The 21,854-nt window shown below is 43.8% G+C and overlaps 1 protein-coding gene and 1 long non-coding RNA gene across 3 annotated transcripts in view; one reads left to right on the top strand and one right to left on the bottom strand.

The window, feature by feature from the left end:
* The window catches only part of LOC308342732, a 104,186-nt gene extending 102,640 nt beyond the window's left edge, over positions 1 to 1,546 (bottom strand). Inside the window, exon 1 of one of the 2 annotated variants that reach the window (XR_013966808.1) lies at positions 1,230 to 1,546. This is a non-coding gene — a long non-coding RNA (uncharacterized lncRNA). Of the gene's footprint in view, positions 1 to 903; positions 1,153 to 1,229 lie in introns of those variants that run through there. The other variant, XR_013966809.1, reaches the window with a different exon arrangement.
* Positions 1,547 to 1,743: 197 nt separating this feature from the next.
* On the top strand, positions 1,744 to 15,731 carry PTGER4 (prostaglandin E receptor 4). Its single transcript, XM_080804462.1, has 3 exons — positions 1,744 to 2,318; positions 2,784 to 3,705; positions 13,827 to 15,731. Exons 2-3 carry the CDS (start codon positions 2,827 to 2,829, stop codon positions 14,415 to 14,417), a joined length of 1,470 nt encoding a protein of 489 aa, XP_080660588.1. The 5' UTR covers positions 1,744 to 2,318; positions 2,784 to 2,826; the 3' UTR covers positions 14,418 to 15,731.
* Positions 15,732 to 21,854: the final 6,123 nt, after the last annotated feature.

Below are 21,854 nucleotides of genomic sequence, written 5' to 3'. Positions count from 1 at the left end.
ATTATGGTGATTGAGAGAAGACTGAGCAACTGACCAACTGCCAGCAATTATTTTTATAGATTCCTTCCAAATCCCCGATATTCATGAGGAAATAGCATAAACAATAGAACAATGTTATATTAATATATCCATGTGGTATCTTTAAGAGTAATTACAGGTATTTCTTATCCTGTAATGAGGTGAGGTCTGGAATGCCCTTTCTGGTTCTCTCATTGCTTTTTTTTTTTTTTTCCCTGCCATTTGACAGTAAAAGGAGAACCAGGTCAATTCTTAGGGGGTCTGTTTATTTATGAAATAACATTTAAGGAATGAATACCTGCTTATCACATAAAAGAATCGAGTTATTTGTTTAATCTATGAGGAAATGCAGTATGTTAAAATGCATGTATCCGGCACTTAGAAACAGATTTTTCTAGGAATTTAAAAGGCCCACAGAATCTCTTAATTTTGTTCCAAAAACAAAAACAAAAACAAAAAAACTGCGAAGCAGTTATAATTACACCATGGAGTTTTGCAATCGTTTCTTTTCTGTTTTCAGTCCTGATTTTAGGAACCAGAGTACAAAGAAGTGAATAATGAGTTTGTTACAAAAACACTGTTCCCACCACCAAGTAAGTAAAACTGTTATTTAAAGAAAAAAGGTAGAGCTATTGGACGGTTCCAAGAGTTAATCATGGAGACAATGACTGTTGAATTCCTTCCCTGGAAAAACTTTAAAGTCCCCATCGCACCCTCCATCTGCCAGCGGTTCAGAGGCTTCGTGGTGAAAGTACACAACGTGAACACAACAGGGCCAAGGCTCGAAGCTCAGACGGCCGTTCTTACCGGGAGGTAGTTCCCGGGAGGAGGAGAAATATCTCGGCGGTTACACAGCCCTCCCACCCTAACTGTCCCACGTGGTACCTGCGGGTCACCTGTCTCCACAGCCGCAGGGCTCCGCCACCAGCTTCGGGAGAGGCGGCGGTCCCGTCTCTCTTGCGCTTTTTTTTTTTTTTTTTTTAAACCCGGGGATGCCCGACGATGCGATGCGCACAGCCTGGGCACTGCCAACCAACTACTTTCCTGGACCGACTGTAATTACTTTTGGAGGATAGATTCTCCGTTGTTTCCCCCGCCCAAGCCTGGCACGCGACCGCCCATCCACCACCCCCCCCCGGTCCCGTGCGCGCTCTTTCCCGACTTAGAACCCCGGGCCACGCGCGCGCACGCACCGCTCCTCTCCATCCTACCTCCCCCGGGGCCGCGCACGCGCGCGCACACACAGCTGGGCCGCTCTAAGGTGGAGTTCTAAAGCAGTCGACCTCCCTTCCCAGCACCCAGGTGTGGAGGTCCACGTGCAGAGGTGCAAAAAAAAGCTGACTCAAAGCGGGAGGCAGTGGGGGAGAAGAGATGCTGGTTTCAGAGTTAGCCCCCTCTGGAAGCCGAGTCTGGAGTAGCTCAGAGGGTTCCGGGAGAGCACCAGGGATTCCCGGGGCCCCCGCCCACGGCGGCACGCGGCACACTAGCCTCAGACGCGCGCCCCCGTCTTCGCGACCCTGGCCCGGACGAGGCGGGGCAAGCCGCGGGGAGCCCGCCCTCGCGCGCGGCTCGGAGCCCCGCCTCCCAGCCCCGCGCGCTGCCTGGCGGCGCGGGCGACGGAGAACACGCCCCGCCCCCTCCCCGGCCGGCCAATGGGCGCCCGGGCCGCGCTCTGTGTGTCTCCGCCTCCGCCAGGGAAACTTGGAGCAGAAGAAAAGTTTGTACAGAGGCTGGAAGGGCGAGAGCGGAGCTCGAAACCCGGCAGCCAAGAGGAAGAAGATGAAAGATCCCAGGTCAGAGCCTCAGGCCAAGTGGACGTCAAGCCGCCCCCGGGGCGTCGGAAGCAGCCTCAGTGGCAGCCGCCAGCCCCGATAGCCGCCCGTGCTGCCCAGGGCTGAGGAGGAGGGTGGTCCGAATCCGGGACCGAGGCTCCGTGCCACCTGCGCGCGCGGCCCCACACCTGCGCGCTGTCAGCCCGGGGACCCGACCGGCGGGCTCCTCGAAGTTTGGTCCCGTCTTTGAAGGTACGGAAGAAAGAAGAAGAAAGAAAGAAATCCAAGATCAGATTGCGTTGACCCATCCCGCGACCCTTCTGGTTCTCCCAAGTTTTTGAAAGCTTGCCATTCTGACCCCAGTTACGGAAAACTGGCAGCCACCGAGACCCGGCTCTTCTCAAAGACAAAGGCTTGGCAAGCTCCACACTGAGCAGGCGAGACTGAGGGCAGGTTAGAGGCGTGTCGTGGATATCTGAGCCTTGACCCTGGGGTCCTACGCGGCTGCCACCGCCGCGGCTACCACAGGTGAGACGGACTAGGGTTTGGGGGCACTAGGCCGGGAGCGGTGGGCGGGCGCTCCTCCAGCGGGGCCCGGCAGGAGCTAGCGCGCTTTCCAAATTGCCTTCCGTAACTTGTTTTCAGTGAGGATTTTATTGACTCAGAATCTGTCGGGAATAAGCGCGAACCACTCACTTATCCCTAGAGATAGGTCTTGTTCATCTTGGCGGTGGAGAGAGTTGGGCTGGGGGAGGAGGAGAGATTGGCAGTATCAACCGACAAATATTAATGGCAGTAGAGTGGTGCTTCTGGCAGGACGTATCCGGAGCCTGGAGATTTCGGTGGCCGAAGTTGGTAAGTGGCTACAGTCCACCGTGCAGGGTCCAGTCGTTCGTCCTGTCTCATCAGCATAGTGTTTCTTGGGCCCGGGTCTGACAGCCGGCAAGTGGTAATTTCTGCTCACCGCGCCTTTGTCTCTCCTACCATCCCCAGACCCAGGCTCGAACTCCAAGGCTGCGTACCGAGGGCCAGCACCATGTCCACGCCTGGGGTCAATGCGTCCGCCTCCTCTACCCCCGACCGTCCGAACAGCCCGGTGACCATCCCGGCGGTGATGTTCATCTTCGGGGTGGTGGGCAACCTGGTGGCCATCGTGGTGCTGTGCAAGTCGCGCAAGGAGCAGAAGGAGACGACCTTCTATACGCTGGTATGCGGGCTGGCAGTCACCGACCTGCTGGGCACGTTGCTGGTGAGTCCGGTGACCATCGCCACGTACATGAAGGGCCAGTGGCCCGGAGGCGAAGCGCTCTGCGAGTACAGCACCTTCATCCTGCTCTTCTTCAGCCTGTCCGGCCTCAGCATCATCTGTGCCATGAGTATCGAGCGCTACCTGGCCATCAACCACGCCTACTTCTACAGCCACTACGTGGACAAGCGGCTGGCCGGCCTCACGCTCGTCGCGGTCTATGCGTCCAACGTGCTCTTCTGCGCGCTGCCCAACATGGGCCTGGGCAGCTCGCGGCTGCAGTACCCGGACACCTGGTGCTTCATTGACTGGACCACCAACGTGACGGCGCACGCCGCCTTCTCCTACATGTACGCCGGCTTCAGCTCCTTCCTCATCCTCGCCACCGTGCTCTGCAACGTGCTGGTGTGCGGTGCGCTGCTCCGCATGCACCGCCAGTTCATGCGCCGCACGTCGCTGGGCACCGAGCAGCACCACGCGGCGGGCCCGCTCGCGGTGCCCTGGGCCCCCTGCCGGAGCAGCGCGGCCGCCGCCTCCCCCGCCCTGCCGCGCCTCAGCGACTTTCGCCGCCGCCGGAGTTTCCGCGGCATAGCGGGCGCCGAGATCCAGATGGTCATCTTACTCATCGCCACCTCCCTGGTGGTGCTCATCTGCTCCATCCCGCTCGTGGTGAGTGGCCGGGAATAGGGCCCTCAGGGGCCCTTGCCCCGCATCCACCTCCCTCCTCTGTCTGCCGCTTCCTCTTTTCCCTCTTCGTGCCTTGACAGTGAACTTGCCCTCCAGGTCTGGGCTGGGGTTTCGACGCTGGACTTCTCACAGCGCAGGCCCAGCCTCCTCTTCCACCGCATCCCCAGTGAGACGTAGCAGGTGCTTTTCTCCTAGGCCCCCCAGTTTCTTTCTCCGAAAGCCTGGTTTCCTCTCTCTCCCGGGACAGCCCCTACCCCTCGCTGCCTGACATTGGCCTTGAGTCTTCCGGGAACACCTGCCACTGTCAGATGTGGAGGGGAAACCGCTGTAGTGTGACTTAGGTCCTCCACTGTGAACCGCAGAAGCCCAAAACCTCGGGGGTGGTGATCTCTTTGTTATACACCGTTCCTTAGGGCAGTGGGGTTTTGGTGCTTTGATTTATGCATTAAGTTTTTTCTTTTGGTTTGTTTGTTTGTTTTGGTAGATTATGTAGAAGTTTAGAGCTAGAGAGACTGGATGTGTTTTGGTCTAGTCTGACGCCCTCACATGATACAGGGCGTGACTTGCTTAAAATAATCTAGCAGAACTGCGGTCAGGCTGGACTCCCTGCCTTTACCATGCTGTGCACTGCACGTGTGGGTCCCAGTTCCTACTAGGGCATGTCCCAGAGTCAGGTTCCTTCATTCTTTCTTGGGACCGGGAAAGCCAGGATTCTCAAGCCTGTGAAGGGCAGGCTGATGTACAGGGGTTATTGAATTTGCCTTCTCAATAACTGTGAGAGGTACAGTGCCATCCTAAAGAAAGGAAGCTTTAGAGATGGTGATCTAGTTATTGCTAAGCCAAAACCCTGCAGCTTGTGATGAACCTCAGACCCACCTGACTCCAAACCCTGTTCACATAATATTACATCATGTCTCACTCCTAGAACATTTCTAAGTTTGGCCTTCGTACAGTGTGTGCATTTGAGTTTTGGCACACTTCACTTTTGGGACACTGCCTTCTTTAAAATTGCCTTTGAGTTAGCTTTCAAAATGTTATTAAGAGAAAGGTTGAAAACGCACCTAAGTTCTCTTCTCAGCCTGTCATTAAACCAGAATGCACCAGAAACTGATAGGCTCATGTGCAAAACACCTTCCTAGAGTTTCTCTTGAAAGCAACAAGTTCTGGGTTTTTCCATCTCTCAAAACACTCCATTTCTAAAAATTCTAAACTACCAACTCAAAAACAGAGGACTTTTCTTTCTTCTGCTGATTGGGAACAAGAGAAAATAAATTTAATGAGTGATTCTTCCTTTCTTTCTCTTAATACAGTCCAGGGATCTTTCATATAAAAATATTATATCTCTGATAAAAGTGAGTGTAAACAAAAGGAACTTAGATGTGGCTGAGAGCCAGCACACAGTAGCTTCTTGACAATTTGCAAAAAAACAGAAATATATATGATTGGCCAGAAGGGCTTTTAAACCATTCCAGGTCTCTGTACAATTTACCAAGTTAAGTCACACTTGAGCCACATAAATATATTTTACTGTCTGTAATGGCAACTCAGAATACAGTGAGATTTTGGAAGAAACAATCCTGCTCCCGCTAGGGCTCCCTTCTCTGGCTGCTGCCTTATGTTTTACAGTACAATAAATGACAAAGTGAGGGGCTGTTATAATCAGAAGAATATCCACTTTAACTAACTGAGGAAACAGAGCTAGTTTAGCAACATGCACATACTTCTAAAATATGAAGGTAAGCATATGAAGCTCTTGATGACTGCACAGGGACAGGAGAATTGTTTTCTTAAAACATCCAAAGAGGCATAAAAAACTTCATTCATTTTATGGGCTGAAATGGATCTGCCCCTGTGGTACGGGGGTCATTTATCACAAAGCCTTTGATGTTATTTGAGAAGCTAGAGGCAAGAAACTATAGGAGCTATACTAGTCTGCAAATTAGCCACATTTTAACTAACACATACTACCCACTATTATATAAAGTCAGTAGTGCAGGAGATACTATGTAATTTTACTCTGTAAATTGAAACTGGCTCAGCTAAGAAGTAATCATACAGTGAAGTACTCACATGCCTTTGTAAGTAATAAGGAATCAAGGAACAGTAACTTCGGGGTTTAGCCTTTAGTTCTGGCTACCAAAGTCTAATTTCAGAATCAGTTTAGTTGTAAATTAATGATAAGCAAGGAAATCATTATACCACCCCCCCACCCATAGTTCGCCTGTTACTGAAAGAGTTAAAAGGGGAATTTACCCATAACTATAGTCTGCCTTGGCTTACTTTTACAGCTTTCTTGTATTTTCATGTTTCTCATATTCAGATCGTAATTGAAGTTTAAAGTTTCTGAACTCTGACTTTTAAAGCCATCAGACCTATCTTCAGTTCCAAGGAAAGTAATGAAGCACCCTTTTTACCTTTATCAAAGCAAGTTGGTTGCTAATCTTATTTGAGGAAAATCAAACCCTTCAAAAACAGTTAAAATGCTTTTAAAAGGCTAAGAGAGCAAACAGAGCTTACTTGGAGTTTCAGAAAGCTTGACACAGTGTTTGAGGTTTAACAAGCAGCCAAATTTTGTCTTTTGGACACAAGGGGAAAAAAAATTACAGTGGCTCTTAGAGGGCACCTGATACTGAGTTACATAGGAAAAAGTACATTTTAATTTGTTATCCAAAACACATGTCTTGTAAACAGAGCTTGGAATGGAAATTTGAGAAAGATTGGGAGCTTAATCGTAGATAAAAGAAACTGTGCTAAACTTGAGAAATTTTCTAAAATGAGTCATAATCAATGAACAGAGAAGGTGTTCTAAGTACATTCAACAAGGAACGTTACATGACAAGATTTGGTGGGAAGGTGGCTCTTGTCATTTTGCCTGTTCTTCCATTTAGAACCAGTTTCTGTTTTTTTTTTAACACAAAAAAAGCTAAAGAAATGAAAGAGTCTACACTTAAGATAAATAAAAGGGACTGACTTCTTCAGAAATATGCAAACAAGACAACAGCCTCCTAAGGTCCCAGTGTGAAATACTGTAGCTAGATCAACTTCTGGTGCCCAATTTTGCAGTCACTAATGTTGAGATAACAATTAAAATAAAATCTTTTGCCTCAGCACTAAACAGTTAATGCCGTAGGATTTGAAAAGCATATTCCCCCTTGCATAGGCAGGCCGAGGCCGTATTTACCGCTTACTTTCTTCTCTTATTTTCTTTCTTCTTACTCTGAAGTAACAAGGATTCATCTCTTTTAGGGGTAGAATGGCCAGTTTGATTCGTCTTCTGCTTTGGACAAGGAAAACATTGATCTTTAGGAAAATAGCTTCTTGTGAGTGTTAATTTGGTTGTTTCCTATATGCCCGTTGTCTCTATAAAGCCTTCACCAGCATTCGATCAAGAAAGATTTATTAGAGCAGAGGAAACCGGTGGGAATAGATAGAGTTTACTGAAGGCAAACCAGAGTCCCAGGACAGCTGATGGGATTTTGGATGAGTACGAATCACAGTTAAAGGCGTAAGAGGAATGCCATGAATTCGAGTACCCTTACAGCAGAACCTGAGTGATTCGATTATTTTTCAAATAAATTTGGCTAAGTTAAAAACACAGCAGTTCCTGAAAGCAGTGTTTTAGTCATAACCCTGGAATTGCAGACCGAGTCGGTGGTAGAACCTTGGACACTGCAGAGTAGCACATGGAAAGAAGGGATTCCCACATCCAGCATCTCGTCTGAATCGTGCAGAAAGCAAGGCTAGCCAGTATTTGCACTCTGCTCCTCAGTCTTCTCAAGGGTACTGAAGAATTTCTATCCTTCTGCAACTTGCTGGGGGGCAGTGGGGGGCAGGGGGGTCCCAGTCTCCTGGATTTTTACCACACTTTGCTGACCTGTCAAGGCTCAGTTTTATGAATATCTGCTAAGATTTTTTCCCCCCAAGAGACAAAGTGATTCTTGTAATCTCCCATTAGAATACTGAAAGCTTGAATAGAAAAAAACAAAACGAACAAACAACAACAAAAAAAGTGACTTCAGAAATGCACTTTCAATGTAGAGACTGACCTGTAGAAATTAAATCATTTGCCTACAGTAAATGGCTAGCTAGTGACCCAGAGGGAAGGGGAACGGAGCTTCCTTACACTGCCACACACGCAAGAATTCTTTCCACTATCCTTTACTTAAATATTTTTTGCCATTAAAAAAAAAAGGTGGTAAGAATTTCTAGTAACAGCTGTGTCAATTTTGGATTCTTCACAGGGCAGTTAGATAACTGAGCACACACAGATAATTCCATTTATGTTCTTGGAACAGAACACATAGCACACATAAACCCCGCTCCAGGATCTTGTCATTTATTAGAAAGCATTTGTACTTTGACAGTCAATGACTAAATCAGTCTCATCAAAATTTCAACATTTTTCAATTAGACATTCCCTGCTAACAGGTTTTTCTTACATAGGAAGGACATGTTTTTGATACCAAATCCTTTAACTGTACCCCAAAGTTACTTCTAAACTGTGGTTTTGAAATTATTCCTGTATTCCACAGTAGCCAAACTTACATGCATGGGCTCCCAAGAAAGCAAGGACACCAGACATGTACGTTATGTGCCAGGCATTGTACGAAGCCCTGTCACCACCTGCACGTTAATTAGAAGGAACGGGGCCAGGATTTGAACAGAGGTTAGTTTGATTCAGCGCGTGTGCCTGTACCTCTGCAACACACAGCCTCCCTTACAGCTCTCCTGTCCTCCCACCTTGTTTTGAGTTTATCATGTTTTCTCCAAGTTATGTTCCAATGCTCCTGAGTCCTAATTTCTAGTCATCTTCAAGCGCTTCAGAATATTGTAGTGTCTGCCAATATTAAAGATAAACCTAATGCACAAATCTGCGCCTCCTAAAAAAGAGATTCACTTTTAAAATTGCAAGAGAGTATACATGTTGTTTGTATCCAGTGAACTGTTTAAGGTGTCTCTACCCCCGCCCCATGCAGAGGTTCTGTTTTATCAGGAGCATACTCTTCCAACACTGAAAACTGTTTATTTTGACAGGAATTCCAGAAAAGCACTTTCACCTCCCCACATGACATTGAACTACTCCTGTGGATTTCCCATCTTAATCTGGAGTTTCCCCTGCTTTGGGGAGAGTAGCCTTTAAAGTGAGACAGAGATTGCTAGACTTTTTCAAACATTGTGGAGAGCATGGAACTTTTGTTCATGTTTGTCTTTTTCTCCACCTCAAGTCAATCTCCAATGAGAACATGCTACAAAGGAAAACTGGTTTGTCTTGATTTTTTTTTCCCCCAAATGATTTGACCACCTTTTGAGAATGTTTTGATCTGAACCTGAAATGTTGCTTTTCATACTGGTCTTTATTGCTATCCTGTGGGCTCTCCTTTCCTAAAATGAAATTAAATAACCAGGCTCAGTCGCTTATATTATATTGTAAGCTTGCACAACACACCTCCCCCTCCGTGGAACTAAAGTAGGGCTTCCTTCATTCCCTCGGACACTAGTCAAAATAAAATACAGCTGTGGATGAAGGGAGACACAGATTGCTGTGATGTTTTTCATCACCTTGGATTACAAAATCCCAATTATTAATTTTTTACGACTCTCTGGCTTTTCTAAAACGTCGTAGAAATTTTAAAATAAAATGCTAATTCCTAATACATTCCTGTAAATAGCTACAAATTTCATTCCTTTTATATCCATTTCAACCTTTCAAAAATTTGTCTCCTTTCCATACTCACCCTGTTTCCTTTGAGGTAGTGGTGGGAGAGGCAACCAGCAACAAAAGATTTCAATGTTAAAAATCTCAGAAATGTAAAGTTCAGAGTTAACCAAGATTCTATTCTGGAAAAGGGTCTTAGAGATGGCTATGAAAACTATTGTTTAGAGAGACCCTGTAGTGCAAAAACTCCCAGGTGGAGCAACAGCGCCACCTAGAGGCTGCAAGTCTCAAGTTCTCACAGACCCGTCTTGGGGTTTTTTCCTAAAGGCTGTGCCCCGGGAAGGTCTGATACTAACAGGTTTAAGTCCATTATTTCTTTGACTCTTAGGAACATAGTAGGTGATGTGAGTAATATATAAACCTCATGCTTTTTGTACCAATAATTCCATCGTCAGGAAATCTTTTTTTTTTTTTTTTTCAATTTGACAGACATCATTTGTAGGCAGAGAGGCAGGCAGAGAGAGAGAGGAGGAAGCAGGCTCCCCACTGAGCAGAGAGTCCTGGGATCATGACCTGAGCTGAAGGCAGAGGCTTTAACCCACTGAGCCACCCAGGCGTCCCTGTCAGGAAATAATTCTTAAACAGAAGGCCAGCCAGCCTGTAGAACAGAAAAAGCAACATGGAATTCACTGGGAGATCTAGGGTCCAGACCAGAATCAGCCATCGACTGGGTGGCTCGATAAGTTCCTCAGAACCTTCAGGTCTTGGTAACACTTCATCTGAGAAAAGGCATCTCTCAGTGCCCAAACGCAACTCATTGCCTCAATAAAGTTTATGGTAAGAAGAAACCAAAATGCTTTCACTAGTTTTTTATAAAGATAGACAATCAATCCTGCTTTGACTTGTATCGCTTGTACAAGCAGGTTTCCGAAAGTCTATCAAGACATCATATACTTCTGTTTATTCTAGTTCACTTTTTATTTAGCTATCTTCCAAATACCAAGGTATTAATTTTATGCTATTGAGAGCCATCTGGCCATTTTATTTTATTCTATGAAATTTACAGGACCATAATCCCTTATCTAAAATATTTAGGGCCAGATGTGTTTTAGAATTCAGAATTTCTTGGCTTTTAGAAAACCAGTTTGATAATGTATTGTATAATATGTAGTTGGGACAATATCTCTGAGGCAAAACACAGGAATGCTTATACTCAGTAGAATAAATAAAGTATAAATAGCCCCATGGTCTAGTGCAGTTCAGCTTTTACTGCCAAAGTAAGTTTAGGTCAGGTTTTGCAATTAAAAAAAAAAAAAAGAATAACAACAAAATAACTGCAAATGAAAAACTAATTTCTTAGAAAAGGACTATGGACCTGTAACTGATCAAGTTCTGAATTCCCGCTAAGGAAGAAATTGACATAGGGTTATACCTCACTGATCTAGCTTCATCTAGACAAGTTTCTCATGAGTTGAGTTTTGCAGATTAATGTCACTTGTTTCCTTCAGCATTTTGAACTTATTTTATCTACACTGTTATAAATCTATCTAAAATATCCCTTCTCTTTCATACATGGTGATTAATGCACCATGAACATTAATTATTATATGGTATGGTAAAGCAGCACTGTCCTCAGCTCTCATTAGAGGTATTTGCCCCTGGTTAAATGGCTCCAGCTCTGCTTTCGTGAGTTCTTTCTCCTTTTTTTAAAAAATTTTTTTTTATTTTAATAAACATATAATGTATTTTTATCCCCAGGGGTACAGGTCTGTGAATCGCCAGGTTTACACATTTCACGGCACTCATCATAGCACATACCCTCCCCAATGTCCATTTCCCCACCACCCTCTCCCGTCTCCCCTCCCCCCAGCAACCCTCAGTCTGTTTTTTGAGATTGAGTCTTTTATGGTTTGTCTCCCTCCCAATCCCATCTTTTCATTTTTATGGTTTTTATGCATCCTTGCCTGGGACTACCCTCTTCTTTCTCCCTAAGTTAAAATAATTACTAAAGGCAAGTAATAATTATTAAACAATTGCTAAAGACAGAGGTCAGTTATCTTAAAACCACTTTTTATGTGAAGTGAGATTTTTACATTAAAGATCCTAGTGGAATTAGAAGGACAATTTAGACAACAACACTCTAAGAGTAAATTTAAGAGTGTACATTTGGCAAGTGCTTTTTCCTCTAAGGAATAAAATGTAGTCATCCTTTTAAGTTTACATAAAATCACTCTCTCTTCAGAATTAAATCATTTGACGTTCCCAGAAGCTGGCATATTATTTCATTCTTCTATGACTTTACACACGGAATTACCTCTATTTGAAATGCTATGTCCTTCCTTCTAAATTTAGCAAACTCCCCCTCATCCATCAAAAACCCCAGGCAAGCTCCCTCCTCTGGCAGGAGCCTCCAGGAGCCTCCTCTGACACCCTCCTGCCCCCCATCTGGATTAGTCGTGCTCCCCTATGTTCTTCTCCCATTTCATTTAATCACCCTGCAGTCACAGCTGGTTTTCCTTCCTGTCTTCTGCGTTGTAGATTATTCTCTGCCTTCAAGAAGTTTGTGGTATTTAATGCAACTTTTTGTGGCCAGACTTATCGCAACGCCTAACACACTATAACTGCCTACTCTTAAATGATTAAATGCATGAAAGAATATATGAGTAAGTGATTATAGTAAGTGCAAAACTTGTGAACTGTCAAAAATAAGACTCTAAAATAGCGAACAGGTTGTCAGGGTCTCCTTATGCTCCCGTCATTCATGCCTACCTGTCCTATGGTGCGCTGCAGACATGCATTTTGCCGTAAAACAGTTCAAACTGTGGTAGAACCAGTTGTCTTCCTAACTGGTCTGTGCACAGCTGCATTCAGCACTTGGCTATTTACTACCTCAAATGCTATACAGACACAAAGGAGGGACAGATTCTTTTTTTTTTTTTTTTTTTTTAAAGATTGTCTTTATTTGAGAGAGGTAGCACAAGCAGGGAGAGCGGCAGGCAGAGGGAGAGGGAGAAGCAGGCTTCCTAATGTGGGGCTTAATCCCAGGACTGGGGGAGATCACGACCTGAGCTGAAGGCAGTCGCTTAACCGACTGAGTCACCCAGGCACCCCGGGAGGGACTGCTTCCGACAGGAGTTCCAGGAAGGATGCACGGAGTGGCAGTTGCTGAACAAAACTATAGTTTACAAGCAGCAGGGAGTCACTGAAGTTTTCACGATTGAGCAGCACAGTTAGATCTGCTTTCTAGACAGAATCCTCTGGTGGTAATTTGGAGGATGGATTGGAGAGGAGAGGAATTGGAGGTGGGAAAGCCACTTGGGTGGCTGAGGCAATCATCCAGGCGAGAAATGCAGTGGGAGGAAAAAAATTGGAAAAGGCGTTTGAAGGAAGAGTTGGTAACACTAGAGGATTAGTATGAACAGACTCTAAAGAGAAAATGAAAACTATTCTCTGGTCATTCTGGATGATATGAGATTCAGATAGTGGTTTAAAAGTTTCCAGTGTATTCTTACTAGACTCTATAATAAAGGAATCTCTGGACTTTTCTGTGATGATTGGATGGTTAGTTAACTTACAAAATCAGTTTCATTTACATATATAAAAAGGCAACAGGAGGGGCGTCTAAGTGGCTCAGTCAGTTAAGCATCTGGCTTCAGCTCAGGTCATGATCCCAGGGTTCTGGGATGGGAGTCTTGCGTTGGACTCCCTACTCAGCAGGGAGTCTGCTTCTCCCTCTGCCTGCCACTCCCCCTCCTTGTGACCGCTCTCTCTCTGGCAAATAAATAAATAAAATCTTTTTTAAAAATTAATAAAATTTAAGAAATTAAAAGGCAGCTGGAATAAGGGAAATCAATGCCTATGGAGGGAGAAAGATACTTCATTTGAATTGCAAAAACTTAAAAGCACTCACAGAAAGGAAGTTAATAAAATGTTTCTCGAGGACACTTTACGCATGTGTTGCCTGTAAATACATTGCATTTTTGTGTACCATCTTTGTTCAAGGGAAGATATTCATAAGATAGTTACAGAAATATTGAAGTCACACTAACTCAAAACAAATGCGATTGCACAATTACCTGTTTTTCTGAGGCTTACCATGTAAGCTGCTCTTTCTTGGCACTTATTAATAGAAAGGAGGGCTGGGGCGCCTGGATGGCTCAGTGGGTTAAAGCCTCTGCCTTCGGCTCAGGTCATGATCCCGGGGTCCTGGGATCGAGCCCCGCATCGGGCTCTCTGCTCCGTGGAGAGCCTGCTTTCTCCTTTCTCTCTGCCTGCCTCTCTGCCTACTTGTGATCTCTGTCTGTCAAATAAATAAATAAAATCTTTAAAAAAAAAAAAAAAAAAGAAAGGAGGGCTGCTAGCTGATATTACTACGTTAGACACTGATGCAAATATTTCCCCAGCTGATTAGTGACAAAACCTAAACATGAGCATCTCATTTATGCAGGTACGGGTGTTCATCAACCAGTTGTATCAGCCACGTTTGGTGCGGGAAATCAGCAAAAACCCAGACTTGCAGGCCATCCGAATTGCTGCTGTGAACCCCATCCTGGACCCCTGGATCTACATCCTTCTGCGGAAGACTGTGCTCAGCAAAGCAATAGAGAAGATCAAGTGCCTCTTCTGCCGCATTGGTGGGTCCCGCAGAGATCATTCGGGACAACACTGCTCAGATAGCAGAAGGACATCTTCCGCCATGTCTGGCCACTCCCGCTCCTTCCTCTCCCGAGAGCTGAAGGAGATCAGCAGCACATCTCAGACCCTCCTATACATGCCGGACCTCAGTGAAAATGGTCTTGGAGGCAGGAATCTGCTTCCGGGTGTACCTGGCGTGGGCCTGGCCCAGGCAGACACCACCTCCCTGAGGACTTTGCGAATATCAGAGACCTCGGACTCCTCCCAGGGGCAGGATTCAGAGAGTGTATTACTGGTGGATGAGGTTAATGGGAGCAGCAGGTCTGGGCCTGCCCCCAAGGGGAACTCTCTGCAAGTCCCATTTCCCAATGAAACACTGAACTTATCAGAAAAATGTATATAGTAGCTAAGGAAAGAAATACAGCACTATTTCTGGAAGCATATAAAATCCTGTGCAATAGACACGTGAAGGAAGTGTATTAAAGAACATCTGGGCTCTTTAGCACTTTCCAGACAATCAAGTTGATTCATAGGGGACCCGTGGTTGGAAGCACATTGCTTTTCACTTCAATATGACACAGGATTTCTGTCACCACTTGATGGCTGGGAAGATCTACCCTCAGTTTTTCTACTTGATAGGAGGATGGCATAAGTTTTGCTATTTTCGTAACATCCAGAGCTTTGTATCTGGCATACAGCAGAAGGCCAGGTACTGAAGGGCTCTATTCCAATAAACTATAAGGACTATCTTGTGATTTAAGTGTCTCACTAAAGCATGAAATGTGAATTTTATTGTTGTAAATATGATTTAAGGTATTTAAACTATTTTCTTCTCTGTGAGAAGGTTTATTGTTAATACAAGGTATAATAAAATTATGGTAACCCCCCTCCCCTTCCCAGTATAACCAGCTGAAGTTGCAGATGTTAGATTTTTTTCATAAACAAATTCAGGCCATGGTGTAGAAAATACACAGTGAGATTCATAGCTATAAAATAAGATATAAATTTTTAAAAGAAAGAGTTTAATATTATAAAAGGAATAAAGCAAGATACTATTTTAAGACATGAATGTTATAGTCCAGAATATTGAAGTTCTTTCCAAGCTATGTGTAATACATAGTAAAAAATTTTTAGTGATGCTACATGTATTTATCCAGAAAACTGTGAGTTCAGAAGAAGCTAACCTGCTGGTAAATATTTTCTACTTTTGTCCCCACTGATACTTTTAAAAATATAACAGATTTTAAAAGGTCTGAATAAAGAACCCATAATTGAAATGTAAAATATAAAAGGAGTCTAAGAAACTTGTTTTCTCTCTTAAAGTGTTCATAGTTTTCCTTTCCTAAGGAATGATCTAGAGTATTCTTGAAAATTTAAGAGGAAGGCAGACTGCCCCATGAAAGCCTTTATTTTGAGATGTGGAAGTATCCCGGAAGCTTTAAGAGTTTAACAACATGAGGAGTGCAGAACTGGGACACAGGAGGGTAACCTTCTAGTGGTTCTGTGTAACACCCAGCGATGCTGTACACATTTGAAGGACCTTTCTCAAGGAAATACTAAGCATGTTTTGTTGCTTAAAGTGTTTTTGTGAATTGCTTGGTTGTAATTAAATTCTGAGCCTGGTAGTGAAACGGTTTTAAGAAGCAGTTGTACCAACTGAAATTATTTTGGAAATGATAATAAATAAATGCACTCAGTCTGAGTTCCATATCCTCAGTTTTGGAAAACTTGTGTGATTTTTGTTTGTTTCAGGTCACCGTCTACATCCTTTTAAATTGGAATTTTTTAATTGTTTTATTTTGAAGTAATGTCAAATTTAGAAAAAAGTTACAATAGTACAAAGCCTTGGATCCACTTAACAGAGAATATTTAGAAACCAAGATCTCGGTATAAGGTGGGCTTAAAATCACATATGGGCAGAGGAGGGTACAGGGGAAACAGTATTAGGCCTAATTTGTGGAGAACCCAAATATTTATTACAGAATAATCAGCATAAGCTTGTGGCCCTCCCGAATTGTAGATTGTCCGAATCAGTGCTTCTCAAACTTGATCATGCATCAGAGTCATCTAGAGAGCTTGTGAGAACAGTGTCTGTAGGTCTGGGGTGTGCACATTTCTGAAAAGCCCCTAGGCGACGCATGGTACCAGTATAAGGACACACTCAGAGTAATCCCCAGAAGTGAGGTTGTGACTTGCCATTTGCAAGTTTTTAAAGATATTTTTGGATGATGTCGGGACTTGCATTTTCACAGACCCGAAGGCACAGTGATTCTCAGCTGATGTCAGGGTAGCTTAGAGAAGGGGCTTCTGGCCCAAGCCTGAGATGTTCTCTTTCCCCATTCTAACCGAAGCCTAAAAAGTATTCTACCTGTGAGAGAGGCTTTCATTCTTCTCCCATGTATATGGACAATGAGACAATCTTTAGATTTGTATATAAATGAAATACATATAATATACCACCCATACTATGTATCAGCTGTGTTTATGGAGGAAAAAACAAAGCCTCATTCACAAATTAGCATTACTAATACTCAAAGCATAATCTCACTCATACTTCACTTCAGAGGTTCACGATCCAGAATATGGATTCTGGTTTATTCTTTTTTTAACTAAAATAAAATTCACATATTATAAAGTTTGCCCCATATTTCAGTATGTTCATAGAATACAACTGTCACTGCTGATCCCTGAACATACTTATCATCCCTAAAAGAAACCAAATACCCACCTGCAGGCACCCCCCATTCTCTCTCCCTAGCACCTGTCAACTACTTTATCTATGGATTCTTCTATTCTGGAGATAAATGGAGTCATACAGTATGTGGCCTTCAATATCAGGCTTTTTTCACTGAGCTTATTTCCAAGGTTCATCCATGTTATAGCACAAATCAGTACTTCGTTTCCTTTTTATGGCTGTGTAATAGTTCTGTATTTCCTTTTTTTAAAAAAATATTTCTGTATTTCTGATAGTAGCATTTGTATACAAGTTTTTATGTGAACATGTTTTTAATTCTCTATATACTAGGAATAAAACTGCTGGATCATACGTTAACTATATGTTTAGTTTTTTGAGGAACTGCCAAACTGTTTTCCCAAGTGCTTGCACCATTTTATATTCCCACCAGCAATGTAGAAGAGTCTCAATTTCTCCGTATCCTCATCAATATATTTTTTTCCTCATTAGTATTTATTGTCTTTTTTGGTTCCAGCCATCCTAATGGATATGTGATTTTGATTTTCATTTCCCTAGTGACTAATGGTGTTGAGAACCTTTGCACATGCTTACTGGCCTTTTTTATATCTTCTCTAGAGAAATGTCTATTCAAATCCTTTGTACATTTTTAAATTGGCTTCTATGTCCATATTAGTTTGCTAGGGCTACCATAACAAAATACCACAGACCACATGGCTTCAAGCAGAAACTTATTTTCTCAAGGTCTGGAGGCTGAAGGCCCAAGGTCAAGGTTCTAGCAGGCTTGGCTTATCCTAAGGCCTCTCTCCTCGCCTTGAGAGGCCATTTCCTTGTTATACTGTCACATGGCCTTCTCTCTGTACACCTGCTTCCTTGATGTCTCTTTTCTTATAAGGACACTACTCATACTGGATTAGGGCCCACCCTTCTGACCTAGGTTTGACCTGAATTATCTGCTTGAAGGCCCTACCTCCAAAAACAGCCACATGAGATCCGGGAGAGGGCTTCACCATCTGAATTTCAAGGAGATAAAATTCAGTCCATGACAATGTCTTTTGATTGTTAAGTCTGGCTTATTAAGAGAACAGCTGAGGAAGAAAAACTTCAGCATTGTCCATCATCCCTTCCACATTTATTTATAAAACTTACCATTTATGTGATATGAAGATAGTTTCTTGTGGGAAACTTGTTCCTGAACATTTAGAGCTTCAAACTTTCTATGCAAGAAAATTCTGATTGTCTAACTGGCTTGTATTAAACTCTTCCTGGTCCCAACAGGATATAGTGGACCGAAATATCATCTTAACTCCATCTCATTATCTTTAAGGTAATCAAACCAACACGTCAAGTATGTTAGGAAAGTTGGTGAGATTGGTACAGCTATTAAGTGGTACTTTGATGAGAAGACCATGGAATACAAAAGTTCTTTCCCAAAAGACACTCTCCATGGTTTCTTATTGGGGTCACAAACACAAAGGCCCATGGGAAAACCAAGGTACAGTAGTATTTACTGTTAGCTATGCCTTTTGCATTAAATCTTAATGGAGAAATAGCCACATGACACGAGACAGTCATTTTCCCTAAACTACAGGCATTTCCCACTTTCCCAAGGTTTGCATTACACCACTTTGTTCTTACAAAAGACCTACATTAATATGCTTTCACTAATCCAAAGAAATCCAAAGACTTTTGTTTTTACCAAAAAAGGTGAAAAGCAAAAATAGCATTCAGCGTTGGTTTTGCATTGAGCCATTCCAGAGGCAGCGCAATCCTGAGCAGCGACAGAGGCCCCCCAACTTCCTGCCCCAAACTGATGCTCAGCCTCCTGGCACCAAGCCGCCAGGGCTTGAACTGTGTCTGTGAGTGTCTGTGCTCTATCTGGAGCTCTTTTGTGCATTTGTTGGCAAAACATGTCCTAGGATATCAAAAAAGTCTAAGGTTATTTTGGGGGTTTGAGAAAGCTCAAAAATTTTTCCATATAAATTAATGGTCATTGCGGAGTCAAGATGGCAGAGAGGTAGCAGGCTGAGATGACGTCAGGTAGCAGGAGATCAGCTAGATAGCTCATCTAACCATTGCGAACACCTACAAATCCAACGGGAAATCGAAGAGAAGAAGACCAACAATTCTAGAAACAGAAAATCTGAAAGGTAAGAGCCTGCGGAGAAGTGAATCCAAAGCGATGGGAAGATAGACCGCGGGGGGGAGGGGCTGGCTCCCAGCAAGCGGGGGAGCAACGAAGCGTGAAATCAGGACTTTTAAAAGTCTGCTCCACGGAGGGACATTGCTCCAGAGGCTAAACTGGGGGGGAAGCCCACGCGGGGTCAGCGTAACCCCAGGTCCCGCAGGGTCACAGAAGGACCGGGGGTGTCTGAGTGTCACAGAGCTCACAAGGTATTAGAGCGGGGAAGCTGGCTACAGCGACAAAGCCGAGGAGTGAGCTCTCAACTCGGGGTTACCTTGAACCAGGCACAGGCTGGGTGAGCTCAGAGCGTGGCCGGAGGCCAGGGAGACGGAGTGACTGAGCACTTTTCTCCAAGCGCGCGGCTGGAGGCCAGGGAGACGAAGCGACCGAGCCCTTTTCTCCAAGCATGATCGATTGAGTGCTTTTCTCCAACCATGACCAGAGGCCAGGGAGCAAGAAGCAACCCAGCGCTTTTCTCCAAGCGCAAGCAATTGAGCGCTTTTCTCCAAGCGCGACCAGAGGCCAGGAAGACAGGAGCGATTGGGCGCTTTCCTCTGAGGGCGCACTGAGGAGTGGGACCCTGAGCTCTCAGCTCCTCCGGGCCAGAGATTGGGAGGCCGCCATCTTCATTCCCGTCCTCCGGAACTCCACAGAAAGCGCTCAGGAAACAAAAGCTCCAGAAAGTGAACCCGAGCGGATTACTTAGCCTGGCCCCTGATAAGGGCGGGGCAATTCCGCCTCCAGCGAAGACACTTGAGAATCACTACAACAGGCCCTTCCCCCAGAAGATCAACAAGAAACCCAGCCAAGACCAACTTCACTTACCAAGGAGAACAGCAGAATTCCAGAGGAGGAGAAAGCAAATCTTATCTGGACAAAATGACAAGGCAGAAAAACTCACCACAAAAAAAAGAACAAGAGGCAGTACCAAAGGCTGGGGACCTAATCAATACGGACATTGGTAATATGACAGATCTAGAGTTCAGAATGACGATTCTCAAGGTTCTAGCCGGGCTCGAAAAAGGCATAGAAGATATTAGAGAAACCCTCTCTGGAGAGATAAAAGCCCTTTCTGGGGAAATAAAAGAACTAAAATCTAACAAACTTGAAATCAAAAAAGCTATTCATGAGGCGCAATCAAAAATGGAATCTCTTACTGCTAGGATAAATGAGGCAGAAGAAAGAATTAGTGACATAGAAGACCAAATGACAGAGAATAAAGAAGCTGAGCAAAAGAGAGACAAACAAATACTGGACCATGAGGAGAGAATTCGAGAGATAAGTGACACCATAAGACGACACATCATTAGAATAATTGGGATTCCAGAAGAAGAAGAAAGAGAGAAGGGAGCAGACGGTATATTGGAGAGAATTATTGGAGAGAATTTCCCTAATATGGCAAAGGGAACAAACATCAAAATCCAGGAGATGCTAAGAACGCCCCTCAAAATCAATAAAAATAGGTCCACACCCCATCACCTGATAGTAAAATTTACAAGTCTTAGTGACAAAGAGAAAATCCTGAAAGCAGTCCGGGAAAAGAAGTCTGTAACATACAAGGGTAAAAACATTAGATTGGCAGCGACTTATCCACAGAGACCTGGCAGGCCATAAAGAACTGGCATGATATATTCAGAGCACTAAAAGAGAAAAACATGCATCCAAGAATACTCTATCCAGCTAGGCTATCATTGAAAATAGAAGGAGAGATAAAGAGCTTCCAGGACAAACAAAAGCTGAAAGAATTTGCAAACACCAAACCAGCTCTATAGGAAATATTGAAAGGGGTCCTCTAAGCAAAGAGAGACCCTAAAAGGAGTAGATCAGAAAGAAACAGAGACAATATACAGTAACAGTCACCTTACAGGCAATACAATGGCACTAAATTCATATCTCTCCATAGTTACCCTGACTGTTAATGGGCTAAATGCCCCAATCAAAAGACACAGGGTATCAGAATGGATAAAAAAACAAAACCCATCAATATGCTGCCTACAAGAAATTCATTTTAGACCCGAAGACACCTCCAGATTTAAAGTGAGGGGGTGGAAAACAATGTACCATGCTAATGGACATCAGAAGAAAGCTGGGGTGGCAATCCTTATATCAGATCAATTAGATTTTAAGCCAAAGACTATAATAAGAGATGAGGAAGGACACTATATCCTACTCAAAGGGTCTGTCCAACAAGAAGACCTAACAATCTTAAATATCTATGCCCCTAACATGGGAGCAGCCAACTATATAAACCAATTAATAACAAAATCAAAGAAATACATCGACAATAATACAATAATAGCAGGGGACTTTAACACTTCCCTCACTGAAATGGACAGATCATCTAAGCAAAAGATCAACAAGGAAATAAAGGCCTTAAATGACACATTGGACCAGATGGACATCACAGATATATTTAGAACATTCCATCCCAAAATAACAGAATACACATTCTTCTCTAGTGCACATGGAATATTCTCCAGAATAGACCACATCCTGGGTCATAAATGAGGTCTCAACCGGTATCAAAAGATTGGGATCACTTCCTGCATATTTTCAGACTACAGTGCTCTGAAGCTAGAACTCAGTCACAAGAGGAAATTTGAAAGAACCCAAATACATGGAGACTAAACAGCATCCTTCTAAAAAATGAATGGGTCAACCAGGAAATTAAAGAAGAATTGAAAAAATTCATGGAAACAAATGATAATGAAAACACAACGGTTCAAAATCTGTGGGACACAACAAAGGCAGTCCTGAGAGGAAAATATATAACGGTGCAAGCCTTTCTCAAGAAACAAGAAAGGTCTCAAATACACAGCCTAACCCTACACCTAAAGGAGCTGGAGAGAGAACAACAAAGAAAGCCTAAACCCAGCAGGAGAAGAGAAATCATAAAGATCAGAGCAGAAATCAATGAAATAGAAACTAAAAAAAACAATAGAACAAATCAACAAAACTAGGAC

This window comes from Martes martes, assembly GCF_963455335.1.
Source record: "Martes martes genome assembly, chromosome: 5".
Classification (NCBI taxonomy): Eukaryota; Metazoa; Chordata; class Mammalia; order Carnivora; family Mustelidae; genus Martes; species Martes martes.
Note: the sequence above shows the minus strand (reverse complement) of the source record. Positions and strands in the feature narration are given on the sequence as shown.

What these genes read in the sequence shown, in the direction of transcription:
- PTGER4 (XM_080804462.1), top strand. Translation starts at nt 2,827, where the DNA reads ATGTCCACGCCTGGGGTCAATGCGTCCGCCTCCTCTACCCCCGACCGT. An exon ending in TCTGCTCCATCCCGCTCGTG is followed by an intron (nt 3,706 to 13,826) that starts GTGAGTGGCCGG and finishes TCATTTATGCAG; the next exon opens with GTACGGGTGTTCATCAACCA.